The 25,801-nt window shown below is 31.4% G+C and overlaps 1 protein-coding gene across 3 annotated transcripts in view; it reads right to left on the bottom strand.

Annotated features, from left to right (window-relative positions):
* The window catches only part of Orc1 (origin recognition complex subunit 1), a 156,213-nt gene that overhangs the window by 66,843 nt on the left and 63,569 nt on the right, over positions 1-25,801 (bottom strand). For all 3 annotated transcript variants that reach the window (XR_015040249.1, XM_085813248.1, XM_085813249.1), the window contains 2 exons: positions 22,035-22,629; positions 5,001-5,223 (listed from right to left, as the gene is read on the bottom strand). Coding sequence is in view for 2 of the 3 variants with exons in the window: in XM_085813248.1 (XP_085669374.1) it covers positions 5,001-5,223; positions 22,035-22,629 (818 nt within the window). In the remaining variant the exon portion in view is untranslated. The remainder of the gene's footprint in view (positions 1-5,000; positions 5,224-22,034; positions 22,630-25,801) is intronic.

The raw sequence follows: 25,801 nt of genomic DNA, 5'->3' as shown, positions 1-25,801 counted from the left end.
AAGAAAGGATCATGAAACATCTTGACAGTGTACGTGCATGAGCAGTTATAAATTTCTATTTGAAATCCAACTCATTTTTATGACTAAAGATCTAACTTCATATAAAAAGTTTTCTAAAGAGCTTTGTTAATCTTTTTGACATTTTTAGCAATACTTGCATTCCAATTACTTAATAAGAGAAAAAAGATAACTGTTACAATTAAACTTTAAATTTTAATTTATTAACACATAAATTCACTATAATTTTGAAATACTACGTTGAAAAATGTAATATCATAATTACCATACACTTAAGAATAAAAAGGCATCATTTTTTCTTCTAAATGCTCAGTCTACATGGCCACTACCATTATTTCTGAAATTTGAAAAACAATGAAATATGCACTTGTCTTTCCTATGGAATGTTAAGTTATTGAATACAGCAAAACATACAAGGGCCTGCCTAAGGGGAAGAATGCCTTCATGTAGGACTTTCTAAGGAAAACTAGCTCATATTCATGTTACACATTAAGAAAACCAGCCCATTCAAACTACCAGCACTCAGAATCTTAGCCACTCAGCCACTAGTTGCACTCTCCCTACATCACAGAATGATGTACTATTTAACTACAGGTATTTTATCTACAGGTTATATAACTTCAGGTTAACTAACTAAAGGTTATATAACTTCATACCCAATGTTCTAAATGGTATTTGATATTTATATATCAGATGCAATAAGCCTAAGTATGATGAAACTTGAAGGATGATGAAACATCATGAAACAACTGCCTCATCCTACAAAAGTATAATATGGAAAATATGCATAACAGGTATTACCACACAGATTACCAATAAATATTCTTGAACACGCTGCAGTCTATTGTGATATGGAATGTCAAAAGATGGGCTGCTATGTTTAGACACAGCAGAAAAGATGATTCCTGATAAAACTGCAGTATGGATGTGACCACTGAAGAAATTAGAACTAAAATTAAGGAATATGTGATGGGACATAGATGAATGAGAGATTTTCAGATTGCTATGTTGCTATGCAAATAGATATTAGTACAGGATCAGTGGATCTCATATGATGAGGATGTCAAATTTTTGCATTAGATGGGTATCCAGAATGCTGATGCTAGAAATAAAGAAACAAAGGGGTGATTGTTCTCAAGAAATAGGTTCATAATTAAGGATGATAAAAATTTTTATTCATGGCCAGTGAAAGAAGATGAAACATGGCTTAACCTACATATAAGAGAGCATGGTGTGAAAACACAGCTGATCTCCTGGATCTCACAAACTAAGAAATCTGCAAGGCATATTTTGAGCATCAGTCTTTAAAGTGAAGACAAGACTACTGCTTATTTGATCATATACCAACCTGCTGATAATATATATTGATATAACCTGCTGACTTAACTCCGATAAGCCATAAATGCAAAACACTGTAGAAAAATGCTGTTATGTGCTGTTTGTATCATGTTTCAGCACACAGGGCTCAGATATCTCAGAATTGACTTGCTATTCAACAATGCAGATTTCAGTTTTGCTCTGTCTACCAAATGCCGTAGGCTCCAAACTTATTTAATGCCCTCATAATATACAGATTAAAGCTATTTCAGACATAAAAACAGTCTGTGAATTTGTCAGTTGTAGCAGCCTTGGCAAGAAATGGGAAATGGCAAACTTTATCCTTACAAGAAACACACAATTACTAATCTATGCATGTGAACATAATTTACTTTCTTTTCTTCTTGTGTTTCTTACATAGGTATTTTATATTTTCCAACTACTCAATATTTTCTGGGTTTTCATTGCAAATATCCAATATACTTATTATTTTCAGTCTTTGTTTGTAAAAGATGAAGAATATGTACACAATTTCAATACGCAGTGGAAAGTTAAAATGTACATACACTTCAGAGCCTAAAATTTAAATTCAATTGTTTTTTATAAATTTTCATCCTGATCTTTATTTTAATTTTTTATTTAGAAAGATTCATGAAACCGATGCTTATGTTATTTCAACATACAAATTGTTATATGAATCATGCATCTTATACTTCACACCCAATAGATCAAAATTTCAAAATTGCATAGCATAAAAGTGTTGGGTTCCTCAAAGAAATTTGCTGTGTAGCCTTTTAGAGAGTAAAATACAAACTACTTACAAAGGTTGGAGAAAAATACAGAACCACATTATAAAATGCATATTTGAACTGAAACGTTTATTCTTGCAAAAGTTGTTGGTAGCACTGATGTGTTTACTCACTAATGCCACCTGTACAACAGTGCTCCGCAACCTTTTCTCACCTGCGACGCACAAAAAAATCTTTCTGGAATTTCATAGCACACCAAAGAGTTCCGAGTTATCAAGGAAGTGCCAAAAAAATTCAAATGCTGACACACTTACAATCACACACACAACCACACAACAGTGAAATATATAAAAACATTTAAAATAGACATTATTAAGGAAAAAAATTGTCATTGAGTATTAAATACATGATAAAAAATTGCAAAATGTCAAATACATGTATTTGATTGCTGCACACCTATATCCTACTCATAGCACACCAGTGTGCCGCGGCACACCGGTTGCAGAGCACTACTGTACAACATCGTCAATACACTGCAAGTGTCAATCATTATTGATACAGTGTTCTGTGCAGTTTCGTATTGGAGCTAAATGAATTCGAACATGGGCAAATTGTTGGAACTTGTATGGTGGGTGCTTTCTTAACCAAGGTATCTAACGTGTTTGGTGTTTCAAGAGGCACTGTATCTAAGATTTTAAACTCATACGAGAAAATCGGAAAAACCACATCCGTTAAATTACAGCATGGACAAAAATGTGTGTTGAGTGATCTTGACGACGATCATTGAAGAGGACTGTGATGAAAAAAAAAAAGAACTACAGCTACAAAAGTGACTGATGAATGGAATATTGAAATTTGCAAACCCTGTCAGCACCAAAACCATATGAAAGGAACTCCACAAGCATGTATTTTTTGGGTCAGCAGCAAAAGCCACTCATCAGTGATCAAAATGCCTGTAAGAGAACAAAGTGGTGTCAAAGTCATAAAGCCTGGACTGAAAAAACAATGTAAGACTGTCTTTTGGTCAGATGAGTCTTGTTTCACACTGTTTCAAAATTCTGGGCAAGTTTACATTTGGCAAACACCATCTCAAACATATGATAGAGACTATTTCTTGCCGAGTGTTAAACATGGCAGGTTTTGGTCCTAGTCTGAGTAGCCATACCGTGGTATTCCATGGGATCTATCATTACTGTGCACGGTCACATGACTGCCAAGGATGATGTGACCATTTTGGCTGATCACATCCATCCCATGGTACAAATTTTGTTCCCTAATGGTGCCGTATTCCAAGATGCCAGACCTCCTGTTCACTCAGTTCACATCATCCACGTCTGGTTTTCTGAGCATGAGGTTGAAGTTTTCCATCTACCATGGCCACCACAATCACCAGATATCAATATTATTGAGCCTTTGTGAACTATTCTGGAAAGAAACCTGTGTGAGTGCTATCCACCGCCATCATTGTTAACTGAACTTGCCAAGGTTTTACAGTAGGAATGGTACAAGATTCCTTTGCAAAGTGCACATGACCTGTACTTATCCATTCCGAGAAGACTGCAAGCTGTTTTGAATGCCAACGGTTTTCCTACACATATTCACAACAATATGATTTTACTTTGGTGTTTCCATAATTTTGTCTAACCCCCGTATCTTTCATTTAATAGCAATAGTATTTATTAATTTGAGGTTTTTTCAGCTTCTTGAATGGCCAGCTTTCAGTCCAGCACCCATTCGATTCGACAAGTTGCATGTGCTAGATGGGAGATTAACCACCAGGTAACTCCAAGAAAAAATGACTTATAGTAATCAACTGTATGCTGGAAAAGAAATAATCTTGTGGTTACCTGAAAGTTGCATTTCAGTACGTTCCTATGTGCTGTGTATATTCTATATGTTGCACATTTTATGTTACATGGTCTATATCTCTATATTTGCACATGTTGTGTGCTTTGTGTATTATTGCATGTATATGTCGTAGTATAATTTTTTACCTAAAATAAGTGACTAATAAAACTGTATTAAATAAGAAATGCAAATTTATATTAAATTGTTTTTGAAAAATATCATAAATAAATACATACTGTAAATATTGAATGAAATGGTTGTATGTGGTATATATGTAACTGTGTGTTTTGCTCCAAGATTAAAACAGTTCTAGAACTGATAAGTATCAAAATCTGCTTTACAGTATAGCAGGATGTAGCAGATCTGATATACAATATAGACTACACTATACTGATACAAAAGAAAAGACTGATGTTACACAGAATAAACATTAACAAAGCATGTATTGTTACAGACTGGTAATATGCTAAATTAAAACTATAACTTGAAACTATTAACCACTAATATGAACAGTATAACGAAGATTACACTCAAATCACAATGAACATATATTCCAGATCTTCATAATATTGGATTTTAATTGATAGTTTCTGAAAATTTTCTTCATGACCTAAATACTTTTAATATATTTAATATTAAAAACATATTTCTTATCAAAAAAAATTTAATTCGTTACTTTTTTAGAAAAAAAAATGTCTTTCATATTACATTTCAAATATATTACTAACAATTATCATTTGAATTCATTGCATTATCATATTAATGAGGCTAAAAAAAATTTTAAATTATCTTAAAAGATGAGTGTTAATATTCTTCACAATTTTTATTTAAGTGAAGATAGAAAAAAACAAATTGTGAAATATAATAAAAAATATAGTTTGTGGCAGGGAAAAAATAAATTGTAAAGCTTAATTCAAAAAATACAGTTCATAGAGAAAAAGAAAAAACTTACAACATTGTTTTGATTTTTTTCTTAACAGGGAAAAAATAAATCCAAAAAATAATCCAGCTTAATCCAAAAAATATAGTTCATGGGGGAAAAGAAGAAACAAATTAATAAAAACTTACAACAGATGATCGTTTTGATTTTTTTCTTGGTGTGATTGGCTTACAATCTTTATCTAATAAAGAACAATCAGAAACTACAGATACAGAATCATCTGAACTCTCCACAGAAGCACAAGAAAATAAACTTCCTTCTTCATCTGAAGAATCTATTTGGATAACACTACATGATTTTTTCTTTATACAATTTGAAGATGTCTTAAGTTTTCCATTATCTTCATCGGAGCTGGGAATGGAAAAACATTTATACCAACATCATAGAAATGTGAAAGAAATGCACAAAGTTTACTTTAAAAAGTAAGTGAAATTAAGTAAATTGTTACATTTAATTTCAAGAAATTTTAAAATAAATCATTGCAAAAGACTAAACACATAATATATGAATTTTCCATAAAATTCATAAACCTAATTCTGAAGTGCTATTTTTTACAGAAGGTTACCAAGTTTTTGAATTAAATAATGAGAGAAAATATTTGATATCAAGAAATAAAAAAATAGTCAACAAGTTTTTAAAATATTCAAAGCATGTTTTTAATAAAAGTTCTTAATGTAACTTTGAACATTACATACACATAATTCCCGTACAGGTGTAAAAATTATGTTTGTATGGTTTTTTTTAACAAAAATAAATATGCATAACAGTATGAATCAATCAAATATCAAGAAAAATCTTTAAAATGTATTCAGCATAACAAAAATAAAACTGCAATAAAAATGTTAAACTTTTTCTTCCTAAATCACTAAATGGAAAAAAAAATCGCTTAAATTTATAATCTGCATATAAAATATATTAAAATCCATAAATCTGAATATGAAATATAGTAAACTTATTAAACATAAAAATCAGCTTCTAGAAATTTAAGAACAAGGGCAGCACACAGCATAGAAATTCGTCAAAATTACACAAACTTTAAAAGCAATTTGTCAGGAACAACCTAATTCCCATCTCTCTAAAATAAGCATGAAAATCACTTATTTATTAATTACTTAAAATTCTCCAATAGATGAAACTGATCATGATTCAGCAGTTATATGTGTGCCCATTTTATTCAGAGAGAATAAATGAGATTCGAATCTCGGAAAATGTAATTTTTTACTTATTTTATTTTGTAAGGAAGCTTAATATTACATAATATATTTTAAGCAGTTTATTTGTGAGCACTTCATGTAATATTGTTTTAATGGCAAATTATAAACATTCCGGTTACTATTGTAAATTTCAAAATCTCTTGATTAAATATGCAGGTTTTTATTTATTTATTTATTTATTTATTTATTTATTATTATTATTATTATTATTATTTTCTACTGAGACTACATACAGCCATCTGCAGTTCGATCTAACAGCTAAAATGTTACCAAATTTGGTATGGGTGTTAATGATAATATGGGGGAAAAATTCCATGAAAAAACAAAAGTGGACAATACAGGAAAACATAGCACTAGTCAAATGAAAATTTGCAGGTAAAATTTGCAAATGCAAATGCTCGGTTATATAAACAATACAGCAATTCAGTCTATAAAGATACAAGAAAAGCACCAAAGCACATCCCAAATATTAGCATCTGACTTTATTTCAACACAAGTTGCTTGTGAAGTCGTTTTATCTTCATCAATCAAACTTAACGACTCCTCTTCATGAGTTTAGAAGTCGTATCAACTTATCTAAAGGTTCTCTATCAATTAATGTATTGAAAGGCATGATTCAAAAGTTTGAAAAACAGAATCTTTATCAGTTTGGTTTGGTAGAAGGCAGAAATTGGTGTCAGAACAGACAGTTACAAATGTCAGAGCTGCAACTGTTGATGGCACTCATGAGATCACTGCTAGTAGTAGCAGTGCCCAGAGAACTGCTCAACAACTGTATGGAAAATCTTGTAGAAAGTTCTTCACTTCTATCTCTACAAGATAAGCTGCATGCAGGAATTGCAACTATTATGATAAACAGCACTCAGACATTTGGTAGAACATTTCTTGCCAGGATGACGATCAACAATGCTTCACTGTAGAGAATTCTGTGGGAAGACGCAGCCTATTTTCAACAAAATGGGACTGTTAGCACTAACAGTTCTTTAATTTGGACATCCCAACAATTCCATGCAGTTCATGAAATCCCACTGCATTTACAAAAAGTCACTTCTTAGGTCTGGCTTCATAGTAGATTTCATCAGTCATTTTTGAGAACAGGACCACACACCCGTACCATTAATCATGCAAAAGTATCATGATATGCTGACTAGTTTTATCATTCCACAATTTCAGTAGAAGCAGTTATTGTATTAGGTAACTTTTAAGTAAGATGGAGCCAGTACTGGTGCCAAAGCATACACAACTGGTGTGGCTACACCTGGCAGCAGAATTTAGGGACGGCAAAATTTTTAGTCAGATTTTGCACTGATCGGCAAAAAGTCTAACACTGACCCTGGATGCAGCAGCACTGCATGATGATCTATTGGTACTGCAGCTGTTATGTCATCACTTTGAATCAAAAGTTTAATCAAAGAAGAAGTTAAACAACTTTAATCAAAAGTTGCTTTTTTCCACTTGCCCTTCTCTCCTTGGTTCTAAGCCCATGTGATTTTTCCATGTGGGGTTATTTTAAGTTCAAGGGCTATCTCGGTAGGGTCCTGACTTTGACGACCTTAAAGAACAATATATCACAGGCTGAGCATTCCTAGTGACATGTTATGTTATTATATAGCCATTGAGAATGCTGTGTATAGGATGCAATGTAGAACCAGGTGGTCACATTGTAAGAAATCTATGCTCTCGCTGAGAAGGCACTTTTATTGAAAAATGTGCTATGGTACACTGAAATATCATCTCTGTAATCCTTTGGGGCAATTCATTTGCTGTATTAAAGTGGTGTTGCACTCAAATTTATTCTTTGCTACTTATTTGTTTCTTTCTCGGCTGCAGAGAGTAAAACCGTGTTACCTTTCTCCCACTAGCAACTTTTGGAACTTTCTTTTTTTTCGTGCAGAATCTTTTTTCCCATGACTTCAATAGTCCCCCTACCAAATTTGATGGCATTCCAGATGATAGATTGAGCAACAGATGGCTCTGAGTAGTGTCAGTCTGAAAACAAACATCATGTTTTAATGATAGGTTTATAAAAATATTAAATGGCTGTTTTAAGACATTTAATATTTTTATAAGTTAAATAATCTGAAAATCCAATCAATCAAACAAACATACACAATTTTCAAATTATTGCCAATATCAATTATGAATGTGAATAATTTTACCAACATAGACCCAAAACCCTGGTTCCTGTTCCTCACTTAATTTTCTAATTTATTGCATTTACCATTATCTAATTAACCTGAAAGTTTTTATTTATTCTCCAAATTCTTATTTGGTTTATCTTCATTCCTCTTAGCAAATCCCCTTCATTCAACTTCCCTCTCTAAATTCACATAGCTCTGAAATTAGATTCTTCCCTGTGTCGCAATCTTTTATGAATTTTAAACATTTTTCCTGCTAATTGAGGTTACCCAGATAATTCCCTTTGCCAGCTCACTAACAGTCAACTACTGTTACCACTTTGTGGGCAGCACATTTATCGAAGCGCCGTTTCGCTGCCACCGGTTAACACAGGTTCTACTGCTCGCCAACGGTGATATTTACACAATTTTTCAAAACATAAGTAGTTGGTATATAATTACTATTAAAGAAAGCACTAAAATAACTGTTACACTATTTTTATTCCATTTTATTCCAATTATATTTTTTAATTAGTACTAAAACGTTTTATTTAAAAAATTTAACTCCTAGGATCCATAGTTCTTTTTAGTATGATAATTCTGAAAACATTTTCCAACCTGCAGAGAAACGTTGCAGGAAGAACACATGTATGCAGTGGAACTTTTCTTGGCAGCAGTGCAGACTTTACAGACCCTTTGCGGGTTTTGAATTCTCCCATTACCACTAATGCATGTTATTCTGTTTTCTCATGTCCGTAGTAAGTCTGTCTGGTGGATCAAACCTCGGCGATCTTTTATCACATTGAGCAGCCAATCTTGATTGTTGCTCCTCTTCATTCCCATTAATCCATGCTAGTGCAAGGTTTAGTAAAAATTGTTTGAATCTAATAGGATTTTCAGAATTTTTTATGTATATCTGGATCGCGTTGAGTAATGCACAGTTTATGAGATATAAAACCCCCTTTTTTTTTTTTTTTTTTTTTTTTTTTTCCATTTTTTTGTTTTGCGAAGTATGGAATAACACAATAGGTATTGATCGGCATGATCAACACCTTTCATAAATTTACTATACTCTTGTATGCAAATTGGTTTAATGCCCTTCTTTTTGGTTCTTTTACTCACACATTTGACCATGTCTGCTGAATGTATCATAGAAATCATCATTATCAATTTTATGGACGAATTCCATTTTTGTACCATAATTTTCCCTTTTCTACGAAATTCCATTGACTTATTTTTCAATGTAGCAGAATTTAAACAATACGGCACTCCTCTGTTTACTCTAATTGTGTCACAGATGTTTGTTTTATGCTTTAGTAACTCCTCTGCAACCTTTACACTACTTTAATAGTTGTCCATATTTACATCGTGCCATAAATTTAAATATGGCGATAGCATGGACAATATTGTTACAATTAGCAATTTTCCTTGCGAGCAATATATTTCTAAATTGCATATATAACCAGATGTCGCCTCACAGACCATATGGACTAAAATTCCATATTTTATAATTTTCGCAGGATTATATGTATGAAAAGATAGCCTGCCTCTCCATGGAATGATACCTTCATCCAGCAATAATTCTTTCTCGGGCTTATAAATGTTTTGAAACTTTTTTACCAGGTCCGAGTATACTAGTTTTATTTTATCAAGCCTTTCTTGGCAATACTCATTATTACTGAAGTGCCAATACTTCCATAACTGCCGAAATCGGTTCCTTGGCTTAGTATTCCCCAAAATAGGTGTATGTAATCCAGGGTGAGTAGACCAATAATCGTCTTGTTCTGGTTTTCTTACTATTCCCATTAGGATAACAAGCCCCAAAAGTTTTTTTCCTTTCTACAACATTTGTATCAATCCAAGCTTTATTCTTTGTTGATGCATTGTTGTTATCATTATTCTGCTGGTTATGATATAAGTTTGTTTGTGTGGCAAACAAATTAAATAAATCGGTACCAATGAACAATTCCACAGTTGATAATATATCTGGTGTGTATGGTACCTATAACCCAAACCGTTCCAGGCAAGCATGAAAGTTAGGTTTAAAATCAACTTCTGACCAATCATTTGCTACAGAATTCTCTTCATCACTTTCAGATTCACTAATTATTGGTCTTCCCTTATTTTCGAATCGTCTCCCAATTATATCGCTCCCACTGTCCGAATCACTTTCACTATCAGAGCAATTATCCTCTTCTGATAGCAGATCAGCATATATTTCCTGATCGAAGAGCATTTTGAAGGATATCTTTCTATCTAATGTAAGTTTCCGATATTTGAAGGCAGCGAAAGACAGTCTCAAACTACCAAAACAAGCATCCACGAAAAAGGATTTCAATAATAGACAGTCTGGTGAACTGGGAGAGGAAAACAGTTGAAACCAATGTTTCCTGATCGTCAAATGTTTTGCCATAGTATGTCTATCTATACAAACGTCGATGTGAAGCATCGTCGTTGGCGAAAATAAATCACGCATGCATGACAGCGGCCGATAACCGTTGGCGAGCAAAAGTCACGTCAGTGTAAAAAATTCTAACGTCCAATTCAACTTTGTTCTACACAGATCTTAGGGTTGGTCTACCTTTGGACTAAGTTCAGGAGCCAGTATTTTTCAGAATTTATTGTCTGATTTGCTGGCAACAATTCATATAATTCCTATGTACCCTCACCATACACAAAGCATTACTTTTGTGGTATACAGCACTACCTCTCGGTAATGAGCTCCCTTTCAAAAAAAAATAATAAAGAGCATTTTTATTTATTTTCAGCAAAGAACGCATGCCAAAATTTGAGCAAGCATTCTGCCTTGTTAATCTACTCTACTGTTTAGAATATTTACTAAGATTGACAGTTTCTGAACTGTATAACATGAATCAGTGTTTCCAGTGATAGCTTCTTTGAATATGTCCTTGTTTACAGAGGATGGTCATCAGAATGGGCATCATCTTCACAGCTGAAATTTCTGTGAACTTTTCAAACTGTGTTTTCAGAAACAGCAATTTGTCCATGTATAGTGCAATATTTATCTGACTCCATGGCTAAAATCACGGCCGAAATTTCTGTGATTAACTTTCAAACTGTGTCATCAGAAACAGCAATTTGTTCATATATAGAGCAAAATTTATGAGCAGTCTGACTAGCATTCGCTCTTTTTTTTAAATAAAAGAGCATATGACAAACATTAACTTTTGGATTCTCCTTTCTTAGCACTGCACTGAAACAAAAATGCTGCAACACATGCTAGAGTCATGCATCATAAGCAGAAAAGATCATATTTAAACATCTATTTTGATAAAAGTTACTCGTTATCAGCAGTAACAAAGTAACTAGACGAAAATGCACTTTGGTTTGAAAATTTGCAGAACTTTCCGTAAGATTCACTATCTCCAATGAATAACTACACTGATCAGAAATTTCTATATTTATTCTATATTTTGGATATTATTTGTTCCCAAAATTTCATAATTATAGTTGCATTGCTGTTCCCTTCATCACACCTCTTGATGTGATGTTCTTTCCATAAGATCCACTATCTCCAATGAATAACTACACTGATCAGAAATTTCTATATTTATTCTATATTTTCGATATTATTTGTTCCCAAAATTTCATAATTATAGTTGCATTGCTGTTCCCTTCATCACACCTCTTGATGTGATGTTCTTTCCATAAGATCCACTATCTCCATTGAATAACTACACTGGTCAGAAATTTCTATATTTATTCTATATTTTCGATATTATTTGTTCCCAAAATTTCATAATTATAGTTGCATTGCTGTTCCCTTCATCACACCTCTTGATGTGATGCTCTTTCCGTAAGATCCACTATCTCCAATGAATAACTACACTGGTCAGAAATTTCTATATTTATTCTATATTTTCGATATTATTTGTTCCCAAAATTTCATAATTATAGTTGCATTGCTGTTCCCTTCACCACAGCTCTTGATTTGATGAGCAAGATGCAAAAGTCAGTTTTTGCAATGTATCACACAACTGTTTCATTACATTTCACTGTCATCAGTAGAAATTTTGTCAAAAATAGTGTTTGTTAAAATCAATTAAAATATATAGACCAATTTATTTAAGCATTTCAATTGATGCAAAAAGCTTTCAATATGGCACACTTATGAAAGTTCAACTGCAGATGATAGTATAAATAAATAACTAGTCAGAAATTTCTATGTTTTGGAGCTAATATTCCCAATATTTTTATAATCATAGTTGCATTACTGTTCCTTTCATCACAGCTCTTGATTTGATGATCAAGATTCAAAAGTCAATACTTGCAATTTATTACACAACTGTTTCATTACATTTAATTATCAACAGTAGAAATTTGTCCAAAACAGCATTTTGTTAAAATTAATTAAAAAATATAGACCAATTATTTTAAGCATTTCAATTGATGAAAACAGCTTTCAAAGTGGCAACTTGTGAAAGTTCAATTGCAGATAACAGTGTAAAGACTGCAATTGGATTGTCTTTTTTCCAATTTGCTGCTAATGTTAATTCATCATTTTCTAGCTTTAATTTAATTCCACTGGTGACAGAATATACCCTTTTTACCTAGACAGCCCAAGCTATTTGAAATTTCTATTGTGAATAATTTTGTCTATAGAATTTGCTTACAGCTGACATGTATACACTGACCATGCTACTTATTATTACATACTACAGTATTTTCTGTATTTGAAAATATGAACAGAATGAATCGACTCTCATTTACAAGTTGTTATTTTGCATATAAACTGTGACCCCTAACCTGTCAGGCCTTCTTGGTTAAATGTATTTAAGCGAAAAATAATGCATTCAACTCATCAACTACTAATCCTAGCTCCTGTCAAAGTAGTCCCCTCTGCTCTCTATATGCATCTGTCATTTCTGAGATGATGGGAGGGGAATAAAATAAAAGAAAAGAAACTTAGAAGAAATGAAAGAAACAGATATTAATGATGATGAACTTGTAGAACAGTTAAAAGGGATAAATTCACTGAGAATAGTTGTTTTATTTATTTGAAAATAAATGCTTCATTATTTCTGCAATAAAATATGTAATTAAATTATCTTCTTCCTCAAAAAAAAAAAAAAAAGTTCTGATGTGTACACCACATGACTTCCTTGTATGGAATATTAAATTATATGCATTTTTTCATGCATTTCATTTAAACTTATTGGATTGAATTAAATCTACTTCGCCAACAGCGCATAAACCACAATAGAATAAATGCACTCTTTAAAATTCACTATATTTGTTTACCATAGCGACATTCTGGTGGTTGATTCACTTAACAGCTTTATATTTCGTTCGTATTATAACTCAGAATGTGCAAGATTTAAAGAATTTTCTATATAGTATTATTACTATATATTTGAAGAATTATCTATATCGTATTATAGAAATTCATTTGAAGAATTATCTAATCGTTGCCACATGTTCTATTCAAATACTATAATAAATCTAGAATGATGTATAAAAGAAATTAAGCAAACAAAACAAAAAAGAAACAGTTTTTCACAGACGATTCAGTATTTCTCATTCAATTAATTCAGTTCTCACTTCGCGACAAGGCAAAAATACATAAAAACTCAAAATATCTATATTAAAGATTACGAAGTAAATCTTAAATTCCTTGAAAAAATTCCAGAAAGGATTATGCATGATTTAATTCGCAATAATAAATGAAGACATTATCTTTGTTGTTGCGAAGCTTAGTCTTTCAAGACTGGCAACAAATCTACTATTCTGCTGTTTCAAAATGTTAACAAACATGCCTACCATGTTATTTAAAAATTAAGCTTAACCACACTTAAACAGCTTTTAAATTGTTCGTAATTCTACAAATATTGCTTGAAGATTTCCTAAAGGCATTAAAACCTTAACTGGAAGATAAGAACAACATAATTCAATCATTTTTAAAGCAAAAAATGCTCAATTTACAAACATATAAGAATAAAGATACTGAGCTGAGTAACAGAGAGGATATATATATATATTTATATACTTTTGGAGCAGCCGATTGCAACCAAAATAAAAGGTGCACATCTGCATGTTATAGCAGTCCTATATGCAGTACAACGTCTTTAATCCGGACATCCATAATCAGGACCTCAAAGCTACAAATTTTCTGTGCATGTGTAAACACATAATGCTTTTACGCATAAGCATAATACCTTTACGCATGTGCATTTTAATGTATAACGGACTGTATAAGTTAGGCTAAAATTATCTATTTCAGTTAATGTTGCAGATTGTGTTGTTCCTTAATCTTCTAATTGGATCCGGCTTATTATTTTTTGCAAACTGTTAGAGCAGTTTTATAAAAAGAAAGCTTGAACTTTCGATTATGTCATAAAGAGTTTCCGATTCTGGAGCTGGCAAAGGATCACAAAGCGAAAGCAAGTTTCGATGTACACAGGGTTTGTAGCCACATTTTAGTTAAAAAAATAAGCACCTATAAGCACTTTTCAAGCACATTTTAAGGAAAAAATAAGCACCTGTCTAATTACATTATACACAACTGCATAACCTTAAATTAATATTTATTAAGAGAATGAGCATTACTTCAACCATGGAAAACAATTTTTTTTTTAATTTTTTTTTTTTTTTTTTTTTTTTTTTTTTTTTTTTTTAAATTTTAAATTACAGTTCAATTTACAGAATTAGTTTACAATGAGAAGAAAAAAACTATGCAGAACTAAACTATATTATAAGATTTAATGATGAAATTTCAGTTCAAAATATAGAAAATTAATAATAATAAGCCATATTAATTGTATTTGTTTGACACCTAATAATAAATACAATTTATTTTTCCACGCATATTAATATTTAAATAATTTAACTTAAATCAAAATTCTGAACATTTTCTAAATTTTCATTGCATAACAGTTTTCCCTTAACATATATTCCAAGCAAAGTAATTTAAGTAAAAAAGAGGTATGTTTCTGAAATCAGAAGACGGGAAATTGCATCAAAACGGGAATTGCAAAAAAATCATCCTTTAACAGTAAAAGCTTAACTAACCCGCATACTCGGAAATTACCGAATATTCCATATAGTAACTGGAAAATGAGGAGTGGGGGAGATTGTAGCCATTCTTTAGATTTCTCGTCTAAATAAATGATTTTGACATTTCGATATGTGCATCATATAAAAATAAACCAACGGAACTGAGAAATATTCTGCTTAGAAAGCACAGTAAAACTCTTTTAAGTGTTCATAAACAAATCTCAGACTGAACATCAATATTATCTCTGCAAAATACTGCAAACGTTATTGCGCAATACGTGCAGGGTAATTCTTCCACGATATTAAGCAATCATAATCAGCAGCTACCGGTATTCGGAGAATAAAGAACTAAATAAAGGAAAAGAAAGAGACTTACTAATCTGGGGTATTTCTGATTCTAATTTTCAACAGACTGTGTTAAATTTCCGGAATAGTATCAATCTTCGCTTAGGTTGGGTAGACTGCAAAAACTTTTACGTCTTATTCAATTTAGATTGGACAGTGACAAAAAAAAAGTCCGCTACTTCAATATTAGAGATTTTGCGGAGAAAGGGGAGAACCTCCCAACCTCCATACTGAATAATGTATCGGGGGGGGGGGGAGAAAAAAATTATTTTGACTATTTGATTACTTTGCTTTTATTAAGGCATTCCGAATATTATTCCTTAGAAAGCTAATCTGTGTAAAAATACACCCATTTTTTGGAAGTTTATCTATACTTCACCAGTTACTGCAACTATATTACATCGGTTTAAATCTGGTAAGATGGCATGCAGAAATTATAAAGTTAAAAATATGAAACCGTAATTTATGAAATAAAGAACAATTATGATCTAAAGGGTATCAAAATTTACAAAAAAAAAAAGCTTAATATTTATTTGTTTACTTTATTAAACATTTCTTTCAATGTAAGTTGTTTAAGTTGCTTCGTTTTTTATGTGATAATACATTCTCTTTAATTCTATAAACAGACATAATTTCTACTTCAGTTACAAAGTTTCACTGTTCAAGTCCTATAATTGCTATGTCGAGAATACCGACTAATTTGTCAATCGAAATTTTTTCGTTTTCAATAACCTCTGTCGGTTTCTTCGCTATCGGAAGCGAATTATAATGACGAGGAATTTGATTTAAATCGTATCAAAGACGGCGTAAATAAGTCAAATAAAATAAAAACATCTGTCCTGAAGATTAGGATAGTGCTGACAGATCAACTTCCAATTCATTGCGCCCGCGGCGTTAAAAGATAAACAAACGTTAAAGTTTAGATAAACAAAGGATATGCCTTTATGCATTTTTTTGCAGCAATTCCACTTTTTTGTTTAATGGACTTCGAAACATACTTTCACTTTGTAGATCCTTTACATATTAGTAAATATATATCAGAAATTCTATTTGATATAATTGAAAGTTCAAGCTTACTTTTATAAAATTGCTCTAACAGTCTGCAAAAAATAATAAGCCGAATCCAATTCGAAGATTAAGGAACAACGCAATCTGCAACATTAACTTAATTAGATAATTTTAGCTTAGCTTATACTGCCTGTTATACATTAAACGCGCATTCGTAAACGTATTTTGCGCACGCGCACACTCATATTCGCAGCCGTAAAGGTCATGCGCATGCGCAGAAAGTTTGTAGCAGAAAGCGACGAATGCGCAGAAAGTTTGTAGCTTTGAGGTCCGGATTATGGGTGTCCGAATTAATGACTTTTGACTGTATTATAAATATTCATGCACATGCTCATAATATAAGCATAATGATCATAATAAACATGAAGATAAACTGATCACACAGAACAAGAATGCAAATTATTAAAATCTTGATAGAAATTCAAATATGTGTAGTATTTGGGTAGGAGGAAACGAATACTGGAATTTTCTACCGTTTTTGCAATTCTTTGACCAATAGAACAACGTGCACCTGTCTGTACAATCGCGCGCACCATAAGTTACGTTAATGCAGAGAAAGGGGCGAAAAGCAATTTCCGGGAGTATTATTCACCATCTGATATTTCATATAAGGAAGAAAAGTTGTTTATTTAGTTTCGGCTTTGGTACGGGGAAAAAATACGCATTCATTAAAAAAAAGGATTAAAAAAAAGCACTAAAAGCAAAAAATAAGAATTAAAACAAAAAAATAAGGGCTTTAAAGAAAAAGTAAGCACCTTTATATTTTATTTTCAAATATAAGGACTTATAAGCACTTGTAAGGACCCCTACAAACCCTGGTACCGTTTCCGATAGTGAAGAAAGTGAAAGAGAGGTTATTGAAAATGAAAAAATTTCAATCGACAGGTTAGTCGGTATTCTCGACACACCAATTACAGGACTTGAACAGTGGAACTGAACAAGAAATTATGTTCGTTTATAGAATTAAAGAGAAAGTATTAGCACAAAAAACGAAGCAAGTTATAAACAACTTACATTGAAAGAAATGTTTAATAAATTATTAAAAAAAAAAAAATCTGAAATGTTTCAGATTTTAAATTACGTCCAAAGGTGCGTGTTTTCAACATTTTGTGTTTGCACTTAAATCATAAAAATTATTTCAATAGCAATGTCGCAAAATAATTTTAAAATAAGCATATCTTTAGAATTTCCAATACACTGTTCGACACGCTAGACATAAAAAGTTTTTTTCCCCCCGTAGAGTGTTGCCATTGCTCGCTTTTAAATCGTTGAATTTGTTACTGAAAAATTCGTTGAAGTTTTACAAAAAGAAAATCGATAATAAAACAAATTCCTAATTTCAAATTTGGGATTTCAGATGCCCATATTCTCAGTAGGATTACGTCGTTCAAAATTATATGGCTCTAGATACCGTTGTTTTATCACAATGCGAGAAATATACATACATTTATGCAGGTTTTTCATTATTTAATTTCTTCAAATATAATGCAGGACTCTAACATTTTGTGGCAACAGTTTGAAAAGTGAACCGACATTTATTGGAGTCCGACGCAAAATGCCAAAACGAAAGTAATAGTCCTTCGGGACTCAAATCCCTTTGGACTAATAAAGTAAACAAATAAATATTAAGCTTTTTTTTACGGTTTCATATTATTAATTTTATAATTTCTGCATGCAATCTTACCAGATTTAAATTAGTGATCTATAATCCGGAAAAACCCCTAGTCCAGAATCGCCGAAGTCCCGACGAGTCCGGATTAAAGACTTTGTACTGTACAAAATTTCAACGTTCTGAGGCTACTCGTTTTTGAGTTACGTGAGATACACGTTGAAATATGCTGCCTGAAACTTTTCGAGATTACAATACTTCCTTTTTACTTCGTACAAGGAAGTAAAAAGAAAAATAATTCATTGAAAAATGTGGAAGAATTCTTATTCATTTAATTTATGTGTTACCCAATGAATTTTGTTCTCCCAAACATGTTGTCACAATACGAAAATGATTATTACAATTTAAAATTTAATAAATGATTTTATTTTTGTTTGTATACTTAAATAGTAATTTTCAGGACTTCAAATTTATGAAATATACAAGCTGGTGTACCCCACTTTGCTCAGGGAGTTAATATGAGTCTGTGTGGTAGTTGGAATAAAAGGATACACTTTAAAATATAAGAGGTAAAATTTGTAATTGGAAACATATTCTATTTACAGTACTTGTTTATAAACAGCATTTTTCATTTTGTTATCCAAGGTATATATGTACAAACTTTTTGAATTTCCTACTCAAGAGCAAGCTACGTATAGCTGACCGTGAGAAAAGCAGGCATCTTTGAGGTTGATGCCAAAATGTTTTAAAGTTTTCCCTTGTGCTTTAATTGTAAAAACTATAGGCTAATTTTATTTACAATTGCAGTCTTTTAAATTGGAATGGTAGTTCAGATGTTAGTGGTATTTTGGGAATAAATACTGTGAGTCTTTTTCAGCCATAAGTTCGGCTTCGATGATGTTTGACGACCGGCTTCGATGACTTCAATAGCTGTTTGACGACCACCCTTGTTCTATTACACAGTTTTGGTGAACCGAGATTTGAGTAGTATCATCGAAGATCCAATTTTCAGTCAAAGGCAGTGCAATGGCTTTCCTGGTACTTGCAAAGAGTTTAAAAATTCTGTAAAGAAGTTAACACTTTCTTCAACATTTACCATTCGTCATTTGACTTTTATATTCTCTCTTCACCGGGAATTTTCTTTTGAATATTACAGTTGATATCCTCAACAATATTATTTTTAGTTGCCAAAATTGCCCTTTGAAATAACATTTCTAGATTTGTATAGTTATGAACAATGTTTGGATAAATTTGATTGATCAGTTCGTTTTCAGTAGTGGCTATGTTATAGAAATCACTGTTGAGTTCCGCATTTCTCATAGGGTGACACTTTGTTTTTGATTTATATTCAGTCACTATATCACGCTGATTACTCACAATTCACTGTTTGTTTTTATTTACTCACTGCACTTCACTGATAAGAAATTGATGTTCAAACCCATGACAGATCTTGCTTTAGAGACCTCTACCAATGGGTAGCCCCACCCATACAAAAAAGGCTTCCAATGGTCCACAATATCCCAGAAGATTCCAAAACATTCGAGTGTTCTGGAATGTTCCACAATGATCTGGGATGTTCCAGAACATTTCAGACTATTCGTGAACATTCCACAACACTCCGGAATGTTGTGGAATGCTCTTTAATGTTCTGGACTGTTCTAGAAATTTCTAGAGGGCAAAACTTCCAATCCTTGTATCTTCAAAAGCATGCCCTCCAGGTAAACACGGGAACCTTCTTCATGGATGGGGCATCTCCAAAAGCATGCCCTCCAGGTAAAAACGGGAACCTTCTTCATGGATGGGGCATAGAGGGCTATGACACCATATAACTCCCTTGATCATATCGGGACTCGTTTCTGAGTTTTAGAGGCATGCACATTGTACATTTACTTCTGTAATATATATTGATTGATTATTGCATGCAACAACAGAAAAGAGTTCCATTTTGTTGTACTATATTGCAGTGCTCCGCAACCTTTTCTCACCTGCGACGCACAAAAAAATCTTTCTGGAATTTCGTGGCACACCAAAGAGTTTCGAGTTATCAAGGAAGTGCCGAAAAAAATTCAAATGCTGACACACTTACAATTACACACACAATTACACAACAGTAAAATATATAAAAACATTTAAAATAGACATTATTAAGGAAAAAAAATTGTCATTGTGTATTAAATACATGATAAAAAATTGCAAAATGTCAAATACATGTATTTAATTGCGGCACACCTATATCCTATTCATGGCACACCAGTGTGCCGCGGCACACCGGTTGCGGAGCACTGCTATATTGCACTAAGTTATTGATGATGTATCAATTTCTTAATAATTAACTCATCCCCCCCCCTTTCAGAACAAATATGTTGATTTTCTATTTTTTTTTTTTATTATGAAATGAAATTCAGTTTCAATACCCATTCAAACTCACAGATGTGAAAGCAGATCCTATAACAAATATAAAAGCACATATATATACACACATACATAGTACCAAAGAAGGTTATTGCAGGCATACAAGTGAGGCTAAATATGCATATAATGAAAATATTTAATTTGTAAATAATAGTATATTCATATTATACGTGAATTATACATAAATACAAAAATACTTTTAAAACCTTATTTTCTTCTTACTTATTTATTATTCATGTGCTATTTCCCATTAAACTCTTAAGTAATAAAAAAGAATGTGTCTTTTCTGAAATTTTTCGTTAACTAATTAATATAGTTGAGATTAAAGTTTAGGGGAATAAATACAAATTCCCTCTTCCTCTGAATCTATCCATTTAAAATTACAAAATAGGTTACTGCATGCAATAGCAAAAAATGTTCATTTTTTTACTCTGCTTTTAGGAGATAGATTCACTTCTGTGATTTTATTTTTTTATTTTTTTTTATTTTATTTATTTATTTTTTTTTTTAAATTTGATTTCATTGCTTATGAAATAATCATTATTTCACTATTTTTCTTATTGATATGCATTGAAATTCAGTTTCACAATCTATTAAAAAATTCAGAGGTGAAAATAAATCTCACTGAAGTACACAAAAATCTTTATATAAATGTAACTAAAAGCAGGTTATTGCAGGCATATAAATGAGAATAGCTAAATTATACAGAAAAGTAATACATTTTTTAAATAAGTGCTAAACATGAATAAAATATAGATATAATAACAAAAAGAAGAAAGAAGCTTAAGAATTAATTTGCCTTATTTCTTCCACTGCAAATTTAAAACAAATTCATGTTTTCATCATCATCCAAATACTTAAAAAATGTGGCTCTGTTGAAAATTATTCAGCTGCTCCTTGAAAAAGATCAATTTTCAACATACTATATCATTTTTGTTTCAATTACTGTTATCCACCTTGCCACCACTTTTGAGTTAATTAATATCTCTTGATTAATTTCATGTGACTTAAATAATTAACAATTTTAATTTAGAAATTTCTAAATTCTTGTTTACATATATATATATATATATATATATATATATATATACATATTCATAATCAAAGACAAAATTTCATGGCTATATTTTCATTTCTCATATCTATCAAGAAATTATATTTCACTCCTCATTAACAAAAATAAAATTATATGTTTGAAAAAAAAAAATCAGGTTCAAATAAAATGCAACAGTCCTTTTAAAATTAGAAACAACATACAGATTCTAAATATAACATACAGATTCTAAATATAATACAAAACAATTGAAATCCATTTTAAAAATCTGAAGCAAGAAATTCTTTCCATACTTAATGATAAATACAGTACAAAAGTGATAAACTTACCTTCTTACAACATGATAATTTACAGATTTCACTTTCCTTCCAAAACGTGTTGTAGAATTTATCTTTTTTTGAGAAGTTTTTATATCACACAAAGAATATCTGGATCTCTTTTGAAGTGAAGTACTCTTCAAGGTGTTAGTAATAGATTTTCTTCGAGAACAACTCATCGAAGGTTTTGATAATTTTTCAGAAGCATTTGGAAATAGATTTCTTTTTGCTTTTCTTTTTTTAGATCTAATATTGTACTTTTTATAAGGATTAGGACTATCAGATTCTTCTAAAACATCATCACAGCCATAGACAGAAACATTTGACTTCAGATTCTGATCACCACAGTTGGAAGTATCTCTAAGAGAATGTATAATAGGCTTTCCATTTGATGGATTTTCTTCTGATACACTAGTTTCAGCATTTAGTGAGAGATTCTTCTGAAATTTAGCATTTAATTTTTTCATAGGTTCTGCATGAGTCTGAGCAATAAATATTCTAACATTGCCATTCTGGCTTTCCAGAATTCTATCATCCATTTTTTTAATGAGTACCTTTGGTAAAAATGAATCCCCAATAGTTGTAGCACTGTAAAAGGCTTCCTTTCCTATAGAAGAATAGAAAATTAATACAAAAACTCTTGTAAATGTGCAAAATATTCAAAATCATCACATATTCATAAAAGATGAAATGATTTATCATCATGTACATGAAAATTAGCATAGTACAGTCCTGATCACCAAAAAGTTTCTTTTCCTTCTCATAAAAGCCTTCTAAATACTTAAGTGCTGTCCTATAATAAATTATCTAATCTAATCACTTTTTTAGGGAGTATAAATTTTTACTTCTTGGAGAAAAGAGATCTTTGTCAAAATCTATTGAAATGTGCCAAATTTTTTACTCAATCAAATGATTATATATGTTTGAGTTTTGCTTAACTTTACAACTCAAATTTTGTTTGCTGCTTATAGAAATCTGCTAATAGTAAAAAGTCTCAATGCATTTCGACAGATTAAAAACAGCTGTATCTTGTTTTCAGCAATACATAGCTCTCTCTACATCAGTTGATAAGTGTCAACCCATTTCAAAAGATAAAAACAATATCTTACATCTCTTCAGAAGCTCATAATCATGCCCATAATTAATTATTTGGTCCTAAAATTTAAAATCCCAATTTTTGTCTTTTAAAATATTCATCTAAAATTAAACAAAATTTTAATTTTGCCAATTATTCATATATATAAGTTGGCATGCAGTTCTTGCACCTATTTTTTCAGCTATCCATAGTATTTTCATCAAAGCTCATTCTTTACTTCTGAGAGAAGAAATTCTCAAAATGCATTCAAGTGATATCTGCATCAAAGCAAATATTTCAAGACAGAATTTAAACTGGAAAGATCACAGTTCACCATATTCATAGAATTCCATACTATAAATATATCAGGAGACCACGAAAGATACATACTAACTAAGAAAAATTATTAAGACATAATGCATCAATCACCAGATCTCCAAAACATAAATTTCAATTTAATTTACATCTAAATACTCTTAAGTAATAAAACCAAAAATACAATAAGTTTATATACACCATATTTATAAAAGAAAGGTTTCTATAACCCAGATTTAGTCTAACTCTATTCCAAAAAATTTAATCCCAGTTTAGTCTTTTTGTTGTTACAAGTCTGTATTGCCAAATTCATATATTCGATGAAACCACAGATTTTGAAGGAATTTACCATAGAATGACTTCTATGGGAAGGAATTTACCATGGGATATAAATACTCAAATTCAAGGTTCATTATTCTATAACAATTTCATTAAATTTAAATTTTAGATAGCACAGGTCAGTCTATCCTTACAAAATTTTCAACAATTATTTTCAAGGCAATGCAATATATACAGGGTTCGTACACATTTCTTTACATGAGAATTAAGGACTTTTAAGGACCATCAAAGAAAAAATTAAGGACCTATCAGCAAACAAACAAAAAAAAAAAAAAAAAAAAACGAATAGAATAAAGCAATTATCCATTTATGAAACTAACAGAAGTGTGTATTATGCACTACTTTCAATTTAATACTTAACATAAAACAATTTTAAAAACTAAACTAACTCTCTACAAGTTATGAAGTAGATAACATTAAATTAAGAACATAATTTCTTAAAAAACATCACTAATAACAGCCACAGATATTTTAGAGATTTACATGATTATTATTTAACTTATTTGATATTTATTCAAACACATTTAAACATTTATTTAAACACATTTAAACACATATTTTGCCAAAAACTGTTAATCTCGTAAACATAACTGTATTACAAAACAAAGGCTGGCTTCACAAACTTTGATAAAATGTCTTTAAATCAATCACTGATCATTGATTGTAAAACAACAATTAACGGAATTCTGCACTGTAAAATTGCCCTAAGAACATCGAAAGATGGCAATAGTAGCCTACCAAAAAAAAGAAAAAAAAGGGGGGGGAAGCTTTGTTAAGGTCCAAAGACAAAAAAATATCCGTTCTTTACAAGATATACTTACAGTAATCAGAAAATATTTCCCTTGTTGGGGAAACTTTGCTATTCTGAGAGACTCTATATCAACTTTACATTCATATTTTGTATATTATTTTTAGAATTGCCAGTTAAATTTGCTCACAGGTGAAGAAATTATTTTTCTGACACCAATTTTTATCAGTGGAAGTAGTAACTACATCTAATTTACTTTAGGTATTTTATAACTTTCAACACAGCCTTTAGCCTTTGCTCTAGAAGCATTTACTTCTTCCTTTAAAATTGTAATTGGGTTCCATTGCTTGAAGATTCTAGATACACATTTCTCTAAAGGTAACCAGTGTGTACATGTCTTATTTCAGTATTATGCAGCTGTTAGAATTCTTTCAATTTGACCTTCCTTTTAGAACTACTTTCAAGATAATAATAATAAATATCAACAATATGCGCATCCATACTTATTGGTAAAGGTTCCCCTTTTCGAGCTGCTAAATTTAACAGGTGACAGGGCTCACCTCATAATTTGCAAATATGAATGTTCTTTTTTTAAGATGCCTGCAAAACCAGTCTTCAACACCTACCATTACTGGTGCATTGTCGGCACCAAGTACTAAGCAATTACCTAGAGGAATTGCATTTTCTTTGCAGAAAACGTTTTGAGAATTAGTTGTGCTATATTAAAGCTAGTTGAATCTCCTATTAAAAGGGGATAGAAAGTAAACTACACTCAATTTCTGAAGATTGGATTAATAAACAAACAAAAATGGATATAGTTTTGCATTGGTATTAATGCTTGCATCCATACAGATTCAAAAACATTTTCGGGCAGGAATGCAAAGTCCATAATGTGGCGCCATCTGTTGAAGCCCAAACACACTAGAGAGTAAAGTAGATAGAAAAAGTAGATTCTATCTACTTTACTCTCTAGTAGATTCTAGAATTTGTCTTGCAGAGAAACAGCAGAATTACCAGTCCATTTGGGTCAGCTGTTCCCATTCCAAGAGCAAGTAGTACTTTTTCTTGGAGGGACTCGATCTTCTTACATTTTTCTACAAATTCAATAAATTTGGAGACAAGTAGCTGGAAATTTTTGTCCATCTTGAAATCTGGATTAGCTTGTTTCAGAGCATCATAATAGGATTTCGAGGGCAAACTATAAATATTCTTCACAGGCATCTGACATCAGGGGGGGGGGGATTATCAGATTGAAGCTTCCATGCAGAGGTTGATTTCTTAGTAGCAGGTTCATCATGAATT

This window comes from Stegodyphus dumicola, chromosome 3, assembly GCF_044657685.1.
Source record: "Stegodyphus dumicola isolate Sdum_Otavi_A_Nest chromosome 3, ASM4465768v1".
Taxonomy (NCBI): Eukaryota; Metazoa; Arthropoda; class Arachnida; order Araneae; family Eresidae; genus Stegodyphus; species Stegodyphus dumicola.
This window is presented reverse-complemented; position numbering and strand designations above follow the sequence as displayed.